The sequence below is a fragment of the Melopsittacus undulatus genome, chromosome 2, assembly GCF_012275295.1.
Source record: "Melopsittacus undulatus isolate bMelUnd1 chromosome 2, bMelUnd1.mat.Z, whole genome shotgun sequence".
NCBI classification, from domain to species: domain Eukaryota; kingdom Metazoa; phylum Chordata; class Aves; order Psittaciformes; family Psittaculidae; genus Melopsittacus; species Melopsittacus undulatus.
The window spans coordinates 76,295,957-76,314,411 of NC_047528.1; the positions used below are offsets into that span (position 1 = coordinate 76,295,957).

The following is an 18,455-nucleotide window of genomic DNA, read 5'->3' on the forward strand; positions in this document are numbered from 1 at the left end:
TATCCCCCTGGTAACGCAAGATGGCGGCGCCCATGTTGCTGCCCGAGTCCCCTCTGGGGAAGCTGAGGTGAGGCCGAGGCTGGTACCGGTACTGGGCCTCCCTGCCGCCTCTAGAGGACAGGGGAAGGGCCTGGGGATCCCCGAGGAGGTCGTGGCCCAGCCCTGGCCGACACCACCCCGGCCGTACGGCTGCCGCGTCTGAGGCCGCCTCGCGGACGGGCCTGGGAGTGGCGCAGCTTACGTGTGGCAGCGGCCATGGCTGACCGACCGCTGCCGGGCACGGGAGATGAGCGGGATGTGTGCAATCAGTGCCCGTGAGGGGCGGAGGTTGGAGCGCGGCCTGGCGCTCGGGATGGTCAGCGGGGCTCTGGGGGGCTTCCGGAGGAGGAGCCCTAAGGGGGATGGGGATGGGGGTAGGCACAGTGTCGCGGGACGGTAGGCCCTGTCAAGAGGGGAGCCGGGGTGGAGGTCAGCGCTCCATGCCCAGGGGAAGAGGCGGCCATGGGGCGGTGGGAGGCTCGGCGAAGGCCGCGGCGCGGGGAAACAGCCGGCAAATCCAGCGCCCTCCGCGGTGGTGGGATCCCCACTCCCTGTCTTCTCAAGCGCCTACGCTCCGCGCTTGCTGGAGTGGCCTTCGTCGCCAGTGCTGTGCGGCTGGAGGGGGAAGCGAGCCAAGTCGTTGCTTCTTGGGCTTAGGCTGTTTGCCCACCTCCTCATGTGTTGCTATAGGCTGGGAGTGAGGAAAGTTGCTGGCTCTGTTCCTCAGGCTTCACGAGCAGCTAAGGAAGTCTGGGGACTGGGAAGGAGGTATCCTCACTTGTTGGCCTGAGGCACCTGCTGAGTGAATGAGATTTGCTTCAAGCAGGTGGCATTACAAGAGGAGTCACTAGGCTTGCTTGGCTGATCAAATGCAGGAGGCTCAGATGTGGGCATTTCATGTGGTCAGGCATTGCTCCTTAAGGGCAAGTGCTCTGTTGCCGGAATAACCACCAGGACGGCATGCAGATGGTGAGGTTGTGAGTAAGCCTGAACAGAAGGGTTAGAGATGCAGGTGAGGTTCCGGCTGTCTGATTTACACCTATGGAATCTTAAAATTACATACTTCAAAACCTGAAGATTTTGATCTCCTATTTGAATATTTGGCATGGTAGAACGACAAGAGCTGAAGATCATCCTTCCCTCCTATTTTTCCATTTTGAAGTGGCTAAAAAGAAGAAAGTTAGAATGAAATATGACAGAAAAGGGGTTGATGTGAAAAGGCTTTCAGATACTTAAGGGTTTTAAGACCATAACAAAAGCATGGTGTTGTTTCTAGGCAGCCTTGCTGAGCTTTCAGACAAGGAAGGATGAATCTGGCCAAGCTTCAGTAGCAGAAGAGTAGACGTGAGCATTGTCTGCAGTGGTGGTGAAGTGTGCTTTTCTTATGTGTATATTAAGGCTGCTGCCTGTAGAGAATATCAAAGGAGATGAGAAGGGACTTAAAATTTCATACCCTGTGGAAGAAAGGAAGACTAGAATGGAATGAAAGGTGTGCCAAAATTGTAGGAGAGCTGCAAATTTTTCTCCCTGATCTTACCTAGTATCCAAATTTCAGGAACCAAGGGAGATTTCATGGATTTGGCAATAATGTCAATACTGCACAGCTCAGGAAGGTTGAGACCCTCTGTGTTGTGTCCAAATGTGATTGCTGCTGCTGTCTGAATGCAGCTCTTACAGCAGGGCTACAGACTCGTTATCATGTCAGATGTCCCTGTAGAGTTACTGTTTCACATGAATAGCTGTTAATTTTGTGGTTTGTGGGATTTTGGACTGCTGATGTAAATTGAGTGCATGTATGAAGTAAACCCCCCTTGCTTTGCTGTTTTAATATAATTAATATTCTTTTATCCTCAGCCATCAAAAATACAGAGCTATTCTAAAGAAAGAAAAACGAAAAAAAAAGAGACAGGCACTTGCCAAACTAAGAGACTCTGGTAAGTGTGGTTTGTATTCACAGTAGAACGAGTAGCTTGTGATTTTTTCGTGTTTTTTAAAGGATATAATTTTGTGTATCTTTGCTGAGTACAGCATACAGTTATTTAGATGCATTGTTTTGTGGATTTTCTCAGAAACTACAGAAAAAGATGAATCGGTATCAGAGGAAGAAGAGGAGGAAGTGGAAGAAGAGGAAGAAGAAGAAGAAGAAGAAAAGAAACTTGAGGCAGAAAGGTGAAAAATCTAGAAAATGCCATATATGCAGTAGATGCATTTGTAGTTAATTACACTTTGATACTTTGAAAAGGTTCAATATAGTTTGTAAAACTGAATCCATTTTGTCTGTTTTGGGCAATACAGTTTTTTCTCTAAAGCCTGAATGGTTCCTATGGAGTTTTCTCTTTTAATGAAGATTGGATGACCTGTAGTTATTCCTGAACTAATACATTCGAGCTGTGTACATGAGAATTCCATCAGTTGTGGGTAGTCATTAAATTTTTTCTAAGTGGTATCTGGTTTCTTTGGGTAGACAAAAGCTACATGAACAGTGGTTGCTGAGAGAAGAAAAGGCCCAAGAAGAGTTCAAGCTTAAGAAAGAAAAAGAAGAGGCTGCAAGAAAACGTCAAGAAGAGGAAGAGGTGATGTATAAACAGATTATTACAGTTGTGTCTGGCAGCAAGGTAGATTTTGTGAAATATCTTTTACTGTTCTGTAGTGGACTCAATTTTCTTGATGTCGATATGTTTGAAAGAATAAACTCTTCTTTCTTCCACTCCAGAAGAGCAAAATTAAAACAGGAAAAAAAAATGCTCTTTAAAATTTTTTTCTTTTTTTCTCTAGACATTTAGTTGCTTATGACTTGATGAAAACTTAATGGTCAGGGAGTTGTATTACAACATGATTGTTTTGAATTTGACTGATTATAACGCAGTAGTTACCTTAAATATTTTTTTTTATTTTTTTAATCATAAAGAGGAAGATAAAAGAAGAGTGGGAAGAGCAGCAAAGAAAGGAGAAAGAAGCGGCACAGCAAAAGCAGCAGGAGAAGAAAGAGAGAGAGGTGATTCCTGGGAGTGGAAGGATAAACGTGTTGCCTATCTTCTTACATTATCAGATACAGCAGTCTGCATATTGAAGAGGGATTTAATTCTAATTAGCCATTGTATAATTGACTTAGAATACTTTTTCTCTTGGTTCTGTCTGTATTCCTGAAACTGTTATTCACTGTTAAAGAGGATACAGTGAATTTATATACCTAGAAGCAGCTAGGTTTTCATAGTATGCAATTACTGTATCTGTTAAATACAAAAGCACACTGTGAATTCAGGTTCTGATGTACACTTTTTGCGTCATGCATTGAAGATAATCCTTACTTAATAGAATCACAGAATGGTTTGGATTGGAAGGGACATTAAAGCTCATCCAGTTCCAACCTCCTGCCATGGGCAGGGACACCTTCCACTAGACCAGGTTGTTCAAAGCACTATCCAGCCTTGGTCTTGAACACTTCCAGGGAAGGGGCAGCCACAATTTCTATGAGCAACATTTTCCAGTGCCTCACCACCCTCACAGCAAAGAACTTCTTCCTTAAAATGTCCCAGTTGAATACAGCCAGTGTTGAAGAAAATGCCCTGTGAGAACATTGCTGCTGTTCCTTAACACAGTCTTAAAAGGTACAGCTCTTCTTTACCTGACTCATCCAACAGAACATATCTCTTTTCAGAGCCCTTTGGGTGGAGTAAAAAATGGTACTGAAGATAAAAGGCAATGATAACTTTTCTGTTAACAGTACATTTTTCTTAAGTTTTAGAAGTTGAATGGCCTGCATGTAAGATGTCCTGTAGAGAATTCCAGTGTGAAGATTGGCCTGTCACCAGGAAAGGGTGATTGCAGCTTTCTAGGATCAGTCATGTTAGCTTCTCAACAATCACAAAAGATTCCTGTTGTTTCACTGGGAGGTGTCTTGCTCCTGTGTCTCATAACCACAGCAGGAGAAGAGACATGAGTGAACAGGACTGGCTCCTGCATGCAGTAGTTGTCATTACTTACACAACACTTGCATGAGCAGTGAAAAAGAATAGCAGTTGTATTTCTTGTCTTACTTCCTCTTGTGTGAAGTGTCCTATTTCTCTCTTTGTAGAATAGAGAGAGAAAATAATGGTTGTGTCCTTTATTTAAGGTTTACATATAATGTCAAGAGAGTTGAACCAGCAGGTTCAGCTGCTTCAGTGGTAACAGATGGATTTTATTCCTTCTGTCTCCTTGTGTCTAGCTTTGCCCAAGCCCGCAGTGAGCTAATTTGGTTCCCTGAACTAGATGAAGCTGCTTTCTTTTTGATTTGGTTGTTGGCTGGTTTGTTTGGTTTGCGTTTTTGTTGGCTGGGAGAGTTTTGGGGTTTGGTTGATTGTTGTGGTTTTTTTTTTTTTTCTGGGTTACTATTTGAATTTGAATTGGCTCATAGAGGGCATTGACAATCACCCAGAGGGACACCGTACCCAGCTGTGAGTGGAGCCACTCATTTCAGCAGCAGAAAGTTGATCAGTTGATTTTGCCTGTCTCTTTAAACAGCAGTTTATTCAAATTCTGACTTAGTGATTTGAAAAATAAAATAAAATTCCCAGAAAAATAGATTTTCTGATTTGGTGGGGTTTTGGTTTGTGTTTTGATTTTTTATTTCTTTATTTTTATTTTAGTTTTTGGTGTAGATTTTTTGTTTGGTTTTTTTTATGATATTTGATTTGTTTTAAGGTGAACAGTATCTGACATATTTGATAATTAGTTTAACATGCTGTCTGGATCCTCATGTTGGATTGTTTGTTTTTTTTTAAAAAAAAGAAATTTGCTCTTTTTTAATGTAATTAATTCTCTTCCAAATGAGAACAAAGTTTTTTTGGTCTTAGTTATGTTTAAATGTCATTTTTCTTTTTTTCTTGGAACATCCTAGCATAATTTGTTAGAACAAATTTCCAGCTAGTTTTGGGGAGTGACTATTGTTTTGCTCAGCCAACTTAGAAGAGGAAAGAGGAAAAATAACCTCATTATTTTCTGGTATTTGGAAGGCTAGATACAGTGAACTTGCGATATTAAAGTTTCTTAACAGTTACGTGTTTTGCTTTAAAAGGAGCTCACTAAGCAATGTGTTTTTCTGTGTGTTACACAGAATGTTCCAAGTTGAAAAGCTTAGGGCAGCTAAATGATAATGAACCTGTCTGTAACCAGACTGAGTATTAGAGCGGGAGATATATTTAAATATTCAGTAGCTCAATTATAGTTTTAAAAAAGAAAATTAAACTTTTAAATTTGTCTAGCATTTAGATTAGAAAATCATCTACACGAAGATGTTGTCTGATGTATCCTTTAACAGCTTTGTAGTACTTGAATTGCTACAGAACAAAAGTAAACCTTCCATTTTTAAAGCAAACCCCATCAAACTTTTATTATGTATAATCATTGAGTATTGTAAATGAGGTTCTTAACTAAAGAAACCAGATGTTTTGTGTGTCTTCAGGGTTTTCACTACTCCTGTGTTTGCACCATTTATAGGCAGCTGTGCAGAGGATGCTGGATCAAGCTGAAAGCCAGGTATGCTCAGAGACTTTCTCAAAAAGAACTGAAAAGTAATTTAATTGCCATCTAGTGTTTCCCTTCTAACATGTGCTAGCATCTGCTCTCAAGGACCTAATGGCCTGAATAAATTTAATATGTAGTGGCTTGCATGAGCTGTAAACAATTATTTACTGGGTGGAACATAATTAAGCATATTTCTGGCTGGTTGGTGGCAGTGCAGTTGTGTTCATTCCTCTTCAGGAGATCTGAATCAAAATAAATCTGGAAATACTGCTATGTGCTGTTTAAAAAAAAAAAGCAAAACACTGTGTGTGATGGTTTATATGTGAATTAGAATTCTCAAGAAATCTGTCAGTCCTTCTGGGTGGCAAGACAAACTTGTCTTTTTAAGCAGATGGCAGGCTCTAAATAAAAGGATTCTGTAGTAGAGGAGGGCAGGGATCTGTAATGGGAAAAAAGAAAGGTGGGGGAGGGAGAAGCTGACTACTCCGGTGCCTGGAAAAGCATGGATCTCAAGCTGGCAGTGTGTGGTTTTCATTTGAATCTTAGGGAGGATCAATTCAGTCTTCCCACTGCCTTACAGAATAATTTGGCTTTGTATTCCTGTTCTGTGTTAAGCTCATGAAGATTCTTGCTCTGCTTAACCAGTGCATGAATCTGAAAATTAAGTTTTAATCTAGTTAACCCACTGAATGTTGATTGCCATAGCTACACTGGAGTTGAATTCAGTTCCAAATTATGTTTAAACTGTTCTATAGGTAGGGAATATAACTGTTTCATAATATGTGTGGAAAAATGCTCTGAGCTATGTGCCCAGAGCTCAAGATGTATTAACAGCCATTTCTGCAAAGGAATAGGCAGAAATGTGCTATGTTAGACACTTCATTATAGTATCAGTGCAGGGATCAGTTATGTGCTGTCGAAGCAATGGTGCTGTTAAGTTGCAAGAAAATTGTGTCTGAGAGTCATTAATAGAACTAGTAGCGGGGTCAAATGCTGCTTGTAAGTAAACAGTTTTCAGTTGATTTAAAGTGAGAACTTAGGTGAGTCAGCTGTACAAATCTTTTGGTTAACAAAATGAAAATTCCCTTTTTAAAATGTGCTTTTTTGTGGTCAGTCACGGCTTGCAATTTGGTAATCCCATTTTGAGTTACAGAAATTTTAATGGCCTGAGATTATAGTATGGAGGCTTTTACTTCCAGTGCCAACTGTGAATTTATTTTGTTGTTTTTTTTTTTTTTTTTAATTCTGGCCTTTGGCATGTTACTATTATTTTAGCCTTTTCTAGCTGCATAAAAATAATAATGATGGTAACCTTACTGAGCTCTGAGCTGTTGCAGAGACAAATGAGTAAATAGTCCTAGCTTTCTATCTGCCAGGTGTATAAAGGGCTGCTCAGCAGGTCCTGGACTGAAGTAGGTAACTGGCTTAGCTGAATGGAAAGAACCTGTCCAATATTTGTAGTTCTTGTGGAAAACAAATCAAATTGCTGCTTGAGGAGCAAATACATTGCAACTCTTTTTTGTTATAAAATATTAAGAAGCTTTTCATTTAACAGAAGAAAGCATCCAGTTTAATGATTAGTTTTTGTTGTTGTTTAAAAAAAAATAAAGACTTTTTCTTAAAACTGAGGAAGTATCAAGAAAAGAGGTGCCCATCACCAGAGACCCAAGCCACTGGGCAGTTTTGTAACATAGTGCTTAAAGTAGGTTCAGGTTGCCTTGTAGTAACACAGTGCTCATAATTGCATATGAATTTAATTGGTGATAGTGGTTTTATTTTGACATTGCATTTCTTTATTCTTTTTAAACTTCTGTGTATTTTAATGTTTGGGGTTTTTTTCCCACAGCTGGAGAATGGTGTGACATGGCATAACCCAGAACCCCCAGAGAATATAGGAACAGAGAAGGATAGAGCAAATTGCCCATTCTACATTAAAACAGGTTCCTGCCGATTTGGAGACAGGTAATTAATTGAATATTTACCAGCAAAGGAGTGTTTTGGAGAGATGAAAGGGAAGCAACTTCATTAGGTCATATGCAAACTGAAGAAAAATTGCTATGCAAATTACTTTTAATTCATTTGGATGTGGTTATGTTATTCATGACGGAACCAGACACTGAAAGCAAAAGTATTCCCTAGCTGGAATTGAACTGTTTATTGTTATGGCAAATTACTGATGTTACATTCTGGTCACATTGGTCAGACTGACTTTTCCTTTGCTCTGATGCATGCACAGATATATTCAAACAGAATATGTTTGATTTCTGTTATTAGTACAGGCTTGGTATGTCATCTAGCTAAAAATCCCTGATTTTTTTTTGTATTACGGAGGAACTATAACTCAGCAGAGAAAGACTCTGATACTTACTATATGATTTGTCAGCATGAACTAATAAGGCTATTTTACTAATTTGTACCGCTATCCAGCTATTATAGCCCTCTCTATCCTAGAAGTAATCCTTGCAACCCTCCTCTGCACTTGCTACAATAGCTCCATGTTCTTATACATCTTTATTCTGAAATATATGTCAGAATTCCTAAATAAAACTTTGGCCAGCTATTTCACTGCAGGCAGCATTTTTGCTTTTCAGATATTTAGTTCTTTGTATTCTTTATAGTACTTGTGTTTCAGTGATATTTAATGGAGGTAACCTCCTTGGATTAATGATTGGTTGCATAAAAATCAGTTTTGCTTTGAACTGTGAACAGCCTTGGTAAATACTGAGAAATACCATACTCCACCTTTCTTGTCTCACCTGTTGTTATTGACATCAGCTACCTCTCCTTCATCTTCCTTCCTCCTCCTCCTGACATACCTGCTTCTTCCATATTGTGGTCATTTTAACCTCTGGTGTTAATGGTAAGTTGAAGGACCAAGGTACAGCTAGGATAAGGACTAGAAGAATGTGTTGGAAGCTGAAATGGACCTCAGTGGTGAAAAATTGAGAGCCAGTATTGTCAATAAAATAATTGCTGAATCTTGTCAAAGCTCACTATGTCTTGAAGAAGGTAAAAACTGGCTGAGTTCACCATTATGAATTTCCCCAGTAATTCAAACCCTAATATTTTGTAGTAATACTGGATTTTGGGTAATTCATCTTCCTCAAGGCTGACTGTGTTCTGTCAAATGCTGTATTCATTTTGTGTACAGACAGTATTGGTTGGGTATAATATTTTGAGCTGCTATTACTCTATGAGCTTCTATTCTATGATTCTGTTCAAATAGAACAAATTAATTGTCTCTAGTTTTAATTTTGGGTTTGGAGTTTTGTTTTTGTCAGTAGTTTTTTGAAGTCAGAAATGTCAACCAGAGAGTCAATTTCTGACTAATTGGATGCAGAAAGAAACTTCTAATCTGAAATCTAGTTTGCAATTGCCCATTTTGAGACCTGACCTCCTCCAATTTGTCTGTGCTTTGCAAGTGCTATATAAAGAGTTAGACTAGTCTGACTTTTTCTGATCATGTCTTGAAAAGGAGAAATGTGTTGGAGAGTGCATGACCCAGTTGCTCAGGAGAGTGTTTGAAATGGAGATCATAAAGCACAGTGAAATAAACACAATGGCTAACATCTGTGTTCGTACTAAAGCTAAAGGTTTGTAGAGCAGAACTGTGTTTTAGCATGTGAGGGAGGCAGCCTGAACATGATGGATTATGAGGGAGGTCTAATACTTTTATGGCTGCCAAGAAGATGCAGTTTAAGGTAAGATTTACTTAGAAGAATACTTTGTTTTGTTTTGTTTTGTTTTTTAGAAGTGGAAAAACACAAGTCTTTTACTCATCCAATTTCAGGTCTAAATGTGCCTTCCTTCCCTCAATTCTTCTCCCCACCCCGGTATGATAAAAACTTCAGTAAAAGTTGTTCCACTTGCAAAATAAAGAGCAAGGACTTGCTTTAAAATGTCGTAAAAGGTTGTCAGTAGTCTTTCTATAAAACCCTTCAGAAGTAGCCTAAACGAACTTCAGCACTTACTGTGTTACTACTACCTATAGCTTTTGCAAATGTGCTTTTTAAAGCAAGAACGTATTTATGCATGGTAGAAAGCACTAAGGTTATATGTAAACTCAATTCTGAAATAATTGTTTTAATAATTGAAGTATGTTAATCTTTCACTAACTGATTTTCTGTTGTAATATGTGTAACTTGAAATGGGAAGCGTTTGAAGTTTCAATAGGTGCATCTTTGGCTCACAGTGATGATCTTTTCACTTCCTTTCTTCACTACAAATGTTCAGGTGTTCTCGCAAGCATAACTATCCAACATCTAGTAAGACACTACTTGTTCGAGGGATGTTCATTACTTTTGGCATGGAGCAGTGCCGGAGAGATGACTATGACACAGATGCAAGCCTTGAGTATAGTGATGAGGAGACCTACCAGCAGTTCCTGGAGTTCTACGAGGATGTGCTCCCCGAGTTTCAGAATGTCGGGAAGGTTGTGCAATTTAAGGTATGCATCTGAATGTAACAGCTTGTTAAATATCTAACATATACCACCTAAGTTGTGTTTTACTAGCCTTAACGGGAATTGTATCTAGCATGCCTTAGCTAAATCCCATGTACACAGGAGAACTATATAGTTTCCTTACAGCAAACTGTACATCTCTCATGTCACTTGTAAACTTGTCAATGCTGTTATAGAGCATTGTCTTACTCCGGGTAAGTCTCCTCTCCTGTTCCCTTGACTGTTATAAAAGCTTGTGCTTTTATATTGCAAGTTACTCATACTGCTCAACAGTCCACTTACCTCACAGTCCCTGCTTTACATAGCGCTTGATAAACCCCAGAGGATCCACTAAGACTGTTAGACAATATGTCTGAGCTATTGTATTTGTGCCTAAGGAATGAAATAGTGGGAATATAAAATGTATTTGGACTATAAACCCAAACAATGTAATTTTAGAGCTTGTTGGATAAAATAAAATCAAATTACAATGAATTGCAACAGTAGTAGATATTTTCGTAGGAGGAATTATAAAAAGGTAAGTTATGTAAATGGTGTTGAGATTTGTCATCTATTCTTAGTTTGTGTGCTTGGTTTGCTGAATGTTCTATACTGAATTTTCCCCATTTATATTATGATTTCTCATGGGGGTAAAAAGAGGGACCTGTATATGGAGACCCCAGAGATGAATGATGTGTGTTTACAGTCCCATGTTGCCTCAAAATACGCAGCTTGGATAGTGAAATCTCCTGGCAGTGAAGTCTAATGCAGCATCCTTTCCTGCTTGCCATCCCTGAGTGTTTTCCTGCAGTCACCAGGAGGCAGGCAGTGCCTTTTCTCCTTTTGTTTCCATCTACTGACAGCTGCCTCAGAACTGAGATTGCATTAGCATTTCAGGAAAAGAGGAAAGTAGAAAAAGTGAATTTTCAATAGCTGTATAATAAGCTTTGTAGGTAAAAAACCTTCACTGGTTTGGAGGAGCATTCTCTCCACATTTTGACTCATGGAATATTAGCAGGCTATGCTCCAACCTAGAAGATGGGATATAGATTCCCGATGGAGTGTGGGTGGAAATGCTGTCTCGCCATCGAACTCAGATCCTTGACTTTGTATCGTTGTTATATGCACCTGTGCAAAGTTGCACCTTCTTGGGTCCCTGTGACTAATAATGGGGTAAGAGCTTTTAGCATGGCATTTCTCAGCTTCTGAAGCAATTGTGCAGCTATAATATGATTCTCAGTGTTTTCATTTATTAGAGATACTCAGAAATTGCATGTTTGCTGCAGAGGTTTTAACTGTGAGCTGAGTCTCTACTACCATTTGTAATCAGATTATGCACACCCTTCTCTTACAGGTGACTTCCGTTTCCAATGTGGCTTAAGGTTTTATTCTTGCTGTTCTTTCTGGGAAGCTATTTCAGAATCTGGCAGATCTGACAAAGCACACTTCTTTTCCCACCTAAAAATGTCTATGGCAAAACCGTTATTGGTTTTGTTTTGACATTGTTTATCTCAGAGTTTGACTGCTTGTTCTGTACTATTCGATTAGTCAACTGCTTGTGGTTGTGTCTGAAGCCCTTGCCTAATCCAGTGCACAGAGAGGTGTTCTCTGAGGGCTGGTTGGGGTTCAGTGATGAAAGGAGCCACTTGCCTCATTAGGTGCTGATATCAGAAGAGGCCTTGGGACAAAAGAAACTGGGTGCACTGTTCTGCCCTGGAGAACTGGGTTCTTGCCCACTTTGTACCATCCCACCTCAGAATCTTTTGTAACTAGCAACAAGCTTTTTGGAAGTTGAATAATGTATTTTTGAGACCTTTAGATATACTTTGAATTCTAAATCATTATGAAAAAGGGTGTTTCAGAACTGTTCAGTGATGAAAGCTTCATCTTTTCTAAGTCATCTCATGAGGATGCTGTGAAGGTAAATGGCTCTAAAGATTCTCTTACTGTAATGAATCCCACATTTCCACATGGGGATACTACTGATCATTTTCAGAGCAGGATTTGGCTGTTGCATAGTAGAGGTGGTCCAGACAAGTGCAAGACAGTTAGTACAGGCTGTCTTGCAGACTAAGTGAAGCAGAGGTCCCAGAGTTAATAAAAGCATAATGCTGGAAACCATTACACATAAGACAGAAGGGTGGGTTTTTTTGTTTGTTTTGTGAGGTGTTTTGTGTGGGATTTTTTGGTTTTTTGGCTAAAACTAGGTTTTCAGAAGAATCACTTATAAGTTCACGTTGCTGAGCTGTGATAAATTGGAATAGCAGGATCTTAGCATGTGTGAGCTGTTATAGAGCATAAACCTTGAGTTGTACCAACTTTGTTTCCATCCTCTTAGGTCAGTTGCAACTATGAACCTCACCTTCGAGGAAATGTATATGTCCAGTATCAGTCGTAAGTACTCACAGTCTTATAAAGTTTTACAACTAAACTCCAAAGTTCAGTAAAATCACTGTATAATCCAATTGATTCATTCTCATATTGTAATAGGAGCCTAAAATTGGTAAATAATATCTGAAGTGATTGTAGGATGATAATGTGATTTGTCATTTTTACTTATCAAAGGGAGAAGGACTGTCAGGCAGCTCTTGCTCTCTTCAGTGGACGATGGTATGCAGGCCGACAGCTTCATTGTGAATTTTGTCCTGTGACAAGGTGGAAAACTGCTATATGTGGTGAGTCACAAATTTGAGAATGTGTGTTACTCAAAGTGTACTTCTGGAAGTGAAAAAGAGGGAATTAGCCTGTGGCTTTCAGATCTGCCTAATGTAGTTCATTTCTGTTTGGAAGACAAACATGCTGATTTGTTTGAATGCAGATCTAGGAAGGAAAGGGAACAATTCTGCCATGTCACATGTGTGTCTGAGTTGTTCTAGTGGATTTGCCCTGGACTGGAAAAGAAGGTTTGGATCTATGCTTTGGAAATAATAATTTTAGAGTAAAACTACAGGAAGTACCAATTTATCTTTTTAAAAAGCAACAGCCGTTTCTGAATCATCAGTTCTTAGCAGTAGCTATCACATTCGACTTACCTATGTTTACACTCTTAGATTAAGGTAGTAAAAGTATTTATGAAAATTGTTTTATGCTAAAACCTTCATAGCTGTTAGAAAGTTAATTCCAAGGAAAGTACATATTGAAAATTAATCTTGTGTGAATTAAATTGATGGGAGGTCAGATGCATGTTTTTCTGTTTGAAGATGTAAAATGCAGTTTATTAAGTTTCTTTCCAGCAGGCACATAATGAAGACAGGGATTTAACAGGTCTGGTTCATAAAAAAAGCAAACCCTAATCTGTTGCAGGCTTATTTGAAAGGCAGAAGTGTCCAAGAGGGAAACACTGCAATTTTCTTCATGTATTCAAAAATCCAAACAATGAGTTTTGGGAGGCCAATAGAGACATACGTATTTCTCCTGAACGGACTAATCAGTTGTCTAAAAACTCTGAAAGGAGAAAAAGGACAAGCCATCGTGATGACTATTACAGCCGCTCAAGGAGAAGGGGCAGCCCCAGCCCAGATCATTCTTACCGGAGAAATGGAGAATCTGAGAGAAAAAAGAACCGCCGCAAAAACAAGAGAAGGCGCCGATCAGGAAGGTCAAGAAGCCGAGAACGGAGGAGGTCTCACAGCCGGGGCAGAAAAAGGAGAGGCCACAGTCGCAGCAGAAGTCATAGTCGAACACGCAGCAGGAGCAGAAGCCGGAGTTCCTCTCGATCCAGGAGCAGGGGTAAAAAGAGATCAAGCAGCAGAGGAAAGAATAGTGAAACTCCCAAAACAAAGTGAGAATTACTTTTAGAAATTGCTAATTGATCAAACCTAGAGCTGACAAAGCAATCTTTCCAATAGGGCACCAGATATTTGAGTTTCAAATAAAGTGTTCTTGCACATTAAATGTTTCTTCCTAATAAAGGAACCTAATTCATTGTGTGCTAAGCTTCAGAAAATTAAAAGTTTTAAGTCCTATATAAGGTGTGAATGTCAAGTACTCTAGCTACTCTGTCCTGAACTGTTGCAACACCTGGATGCATACCGAGTACACATAGAGAGAGAAGTAAAGCTTATTTGGTATATGCTTATTTCTGTGTTACATGTGTGTTAAATGTTTCCTGTCCCTGTAAGGAGTTAGTACAGAACAGCCAGCGTGCTGTAAATTCACACCACAGCGTATTGAAACCTGAAGCCTCTGTAGAAGACTGCCATTTATATTTTCCATCTGTTCATGGGAAATCTCTTTCAAGACAAAGTATATATAATCCTGTTACGAGTTGGAGAAAAGGGATTTAAAAGACACTGCTGTTTGATTGTACAATACTTTCCCAGTAGGAGCTTTGTGGTCACTTGTGTCGGATTTTTCTCTTTCCCCTGATGGAGCTGCTGAGTTAAGTGCCTGTAGGGATTGCAGTAGACTAAAACCAAGTAGGAAGTACACAGAAAAACAATCAATTTATTCAGTATCTTAATCCCCAAGTATGAGTGGAGACCATGAAGTTGTAATCATGGGGTTAGAGAATACTGTCCTAGCTCTTGGTTGCATACCATTTGTAGTTGAAAACAACCTGCCTGACCTGTGAAGGAGCGGTAGAAAAGTGCACGTCTGGTAACCAAAGATGCATATATGTACTTTTGAAGGCTCAGGATGCTGGCAGAGTGGTTAAAGAAACTGAAGGGTTTATAAGTGAAACAATACTTCAGGGTTTTGGGAGAGGAGGACATGACTTTTTAGGCTTATCTTACAAATGGTTTAAGGCACCCTACTGCCTAGTTTTCCTACTGTCAAGGTGGAGAGTAGGGTACATAAAAATGAAGTTACTGGGACAAAACCTTTTTTAAGTGACAGCTTTATTAGCAAAGTACCTGCAATTAGATAAATCCTTACAAATATTTCTTCCCTTTTAAATGGAAGACTTGTGCTGTTAACTGGACTATACTTCACTATTTAACTTAAGGTATTTAACTTGGGTACATAGGTGTCTTTAGGTGCTTGGAGAGAGCAGGCTGTGGCACTGAAGGTGCCCTGAAGGGTCTGCAGAGGCACTTCCTTCTCTTCAGCCTCTCCAAAGAACTTGGGCTTCCGCTATTAGAGTACAGTTCCAACCACTAAAGTTGGAAGCCTAAAGCAGAAATGCAGTGATCCCAATAGGTATTCATTAACAATTCCTACAAAATAATAAAGTCCCACAGAAAACCTGGATATCTAAACTTTACAACAGCATTCCTCACAAGAACGTTTTTCCCTGAGGATAATTCAGAGTGAATGAACATTGCTTCTGGGTATAATATATATATTTTTGCTTTTCTAAATGCATACTGCACCTAGCATGCTGATTATAAATTTTCCTTCTTTCATGTGTAATTGTTGTCCAATATGGAGTAATACAACAAAAGTGCTATATATTGATGTTCAGTTCAGAAATGACTTTCACTATATATTGTCATAACTGTAGGCAGATTTGTAGCTTAGTTAATTTGATGAAATGTTTTAGTTATTAACAGATGTAGGACTTGTAACTTAATAGCATAACTTTTGAAATAGTAACTTTGTTTTAAAGGCATATTTCAAAGGATAGACAGCACTGAGTTTTAAATTACATTTGGGAAATTTGTGACCACTGGTTTCTTGTGCTATACTTTTTTGTGACTAAACTTTACAGGCGGATTTTCCCCAAGTCTTCTATTTTTTCATGGATGCTCACTTGTCTAATTGGGTCCCTGGAACAGGATTGAACTGGCAGGCCAGTAACACCTCCCTTTGGATGGTGCTGCTGGCTTCCCACAGCTGCTGCTGCACTAGCCTTCTGGTTAAGACTGACTCCTGCCATCTGTAGTGCACTGTACATCCTGTGTCAGGTGACAGGCTGTAGCTGAGCATTATCCGAGTGAAATCAATTGCTGACCTCAAAGGGCAGTAGTGGAATGGGTGGTGGGAACTCGTGACCAGCAAAGCAGGCTTCTGCAGGATTAGAAATTGGGTGCCAGCTAATGCCCATGTGAGAATTCCACAGGTAATTAGGCTCTGTGTCCCCATGGTTTTGTAATGGGATTTGGGAAGCTGAGCTGCTGTATTTTTAAAAAAAAAATAAGTTCTTATAATAAATGAAAAAAAAAAAGACTTGCTCAGAGGTGCATGTAAAAATTTAAATATACTTTATTTCTGCTACTATAATGGCTGAAGCTTCAGCTTTTTTTTCTTGAGTCCTGGACCCAAATGCACTGGCTGTACCTGTGCAGTGTGGGACTGGTAGCTGTGATTATCATTCTCTTCTACATGCAGTCTGTTTATTACACAGAAACTGAGTGCTGTAAAGCTGACATTTATTTTGCATTTGTTAGCATGAAATGTGGGATTCAACCAGTTTTCTGACTTCCATATATTTCAATATTGTTTCCCTACTTCATAATCTGTAGTGTTACACGCATGGTTTTGTGTTCTCTTATTAGCCGAGTGAGCTCTTTATTCTGAAGAGACAAAAAGACTAGAAGTTTTTAAATGTTAAGCTTAATTTTTTTCCAAAGGGGAAAAACCCAAGAAGAACACAGAAAGGATTTAAATTTGCAAGGAATAACTTGTTTTCACTGCCTGTTATTCTGCATTATTCCACATGAAAAGACCTTAGAAACTGAATTCGTATTGGCCAAGTTTTGGTTTTGTTTGGTTTGAAGGCCTACAGTGGTGAAGCACAGGCAAAGGTTGCCCAGAGAAGTTGTGGCTGCCCCATCCCTGGCAGGGTTCAAGGCAAGGCTGGACAGGGCTTTGAGCAACCTGGTCTAGTGGAAGGTGTCCCTGTCCATGGCAGGGGGTTGGAGCTGAATGATATTTAAGGCCCCTTAACCATTCTAGAATTCTACGTTTCTGTGGCTGCTTAAAAGCACTGGCTTTCAAAATTCTCTTTTTCAGTTGTGAATACTGAAAGGCTGGCAGAGATGGGTTAGGGTGATGAGCAAAGCAGGTGCTGACAGAGTGTGGGAAGAAGTTGTCAGGGCAGCAGGGGGGCCTTTCCTGGCAGGGAGATCACCAGGGAGGAAGAGCATGTTTCCCAGTGGCAGAAGGGGAATAATGGCAGCATGATAGACACAGGCAACATTGTTGCCCAGCAGGGCTCAGGAACCAGGGAGCAGGGCTTGTTCCCCTCTGCAGTAGCCTTCCCCAAGTTCTGCCTGCCCAGAGCAGCTTAACCACCCGAGGGGTGATGAGTGGCAGATGGATGCAAGGCTTTCCATTGCTCACAGAGTGGGACACCAGCATCTGGAAGGGCCTTTCTGTTCTGTCCCCTTCCCTGGCTTGTAGGGCAGGAAGCCTGGAATGCAACCCAAGTAACTTCACAGCTTTACATCCTTTGATGACAATATGTCTTTCTTGGATTCAGCTTTGCAATACTCCATTGGGCATATCAGAAATTGCCCTAAAGTTCATTAGTGACATTCCTTTTTTTTTCCCTCACAAGAAACACAAGAGCCTGCTTAAAGATGCTGTTGCTTCTTGTCCCAGGTCAGCACTTCTTACAAAACATTAAAGTCTGTGCTACTTAAAAATTTAAAGTTTTCATTTACTTTTACATCATCTAAAGAGTGCAGCTGATTTTGTTTTCACTCCAAAGTTGTAATTAAAAGAAACCCCTATTATTCCACATATCCTTCTGTTCAGCAGTGATGAATCAGCTGAAATCAGTATCTGTCTCTGGTTAAAAAAAAGATATATGTAACACTGACAAGGTTACACTTGGGTAAACTATGAGGCAGGTTACAAAGTTAGCTGTACAAGCACAACCCATGACACATGATACCCTTCCGAAGGCAGACATAGGGCCACCACCATCATCATGGCATTAACCCCAAAGGAACAGCACATTTTAAGGAAGGGCGCTTCCAGTTAAAGACAAAGATTCAATGAAGCTGAAGACACTCAAAGCAACAATCACCTTGCCTAAACAATCCAGAAAGTCTAATTAATGCTTGAGCTATCCCCAACTCATTCCCTGTAAAACATGAAATTTAATAAACAAACATTTCATGATAAAGAAAGGCACTAAGATGGTGTCATGGCTTAGGAAGTTTTCCCCATGCTTCTGATAACACCAACCAGTTCAGTTCTTTCAGAAAGCTGGAGAACAGATTGATCTGAAAGACTTTTGGTCAAGACCAGGACTGTGGCTGTCCCAGTGACTTGCTTGTAATTCCATGTAAGGATTTGAATATTCGGTCTGCGTTATCCAGAGCCCTTTCTCAATGTGGTTTGTTTCAATTTGCAGATGAAATGGCACTACGCATCCACTTTAATAAATTTCATGTTTAATGTGGTAAGCCTTCCAGAAACTTGCCAATTTACTGCTTTCTGTACACTTTAAACAGATGTAAATAACTAATCTTGGACACAGTATACTCTCACATTTTTTAAATAAAGTGCTCAAGAACAGGTTAAGCACTGTAATAAAATTTCCCTTTTTCTAAGCTAGCACTGAGTAGCCTCTTCT

General features: G+C 39.9%; 1 protein-coding gene across 2 annotated transcripts; it reads left to right on the top strand.

The window, feature by feature from the left end:
• Nucleotides 1–18,436, top strand: ZRSR2 (zinc finger CCCH-type, RNA binding motif and serine/arginine rich 2). Of its 2 annotated transcripts, none has more exons than XM_031051042.2 (11): nt 1–67; nt 1,894–1,973; nt 2,109–2,208; nt 2,504–2,612; nt 2,948–3,034; nt 5,518–5,556; nt 7,391–7,506; nt 9,778–9,991; nt 12,324–12,379; nt 12,551–12,660; nt 13,289–18,436. In XM_031051042.2, the coding sequence occupies exons 1-11, from the start codon at nt 21–23 to the stop codon at nt 13,768–13,770; spliced, it is 1,440 nt and encodes a 479-aa protein (XP_030906902.1). In that variant the 5' UTR covers nt 1–20; the 3' UTR covers nt 13,771–18,436. The 2 variants fall into 2 exon arrangements, with proteins under 2 accessions (XP_030906902.1, XP_033930369.1); XM_034074478.1 differs by lacking the exon at nt 1–67 and adding an exon at nt 254–327.
• Nucleotides 18,437–18,455: the final 19 nt, after the last annotated feature.

Bases quoted from the DNA above. Each gene is read 5' to 3' on its own strand.
- ZRSR2 (XM_031051042.2), top strand. From the start codon at position 21: ATGGCGGCGCCCATGTTGCTGCCCGAGTCCCCTCTGGGGAAGCTGAG. The intron at 1,974-2,108 runs GTAAGTGTGGTT...GGATTTTCTCAG, and splicing joins TGCCAAACTAAGAGACTCTG to AAACTACAGAAAAAGATGAA. The intron at 7,507-9,777 runs GTAATTAATTGA...ACAAATGTTCAG, and splicing joins TCCTGCCGATTTGGAGACAG to GTGTTCTCGCAAGCATAACT.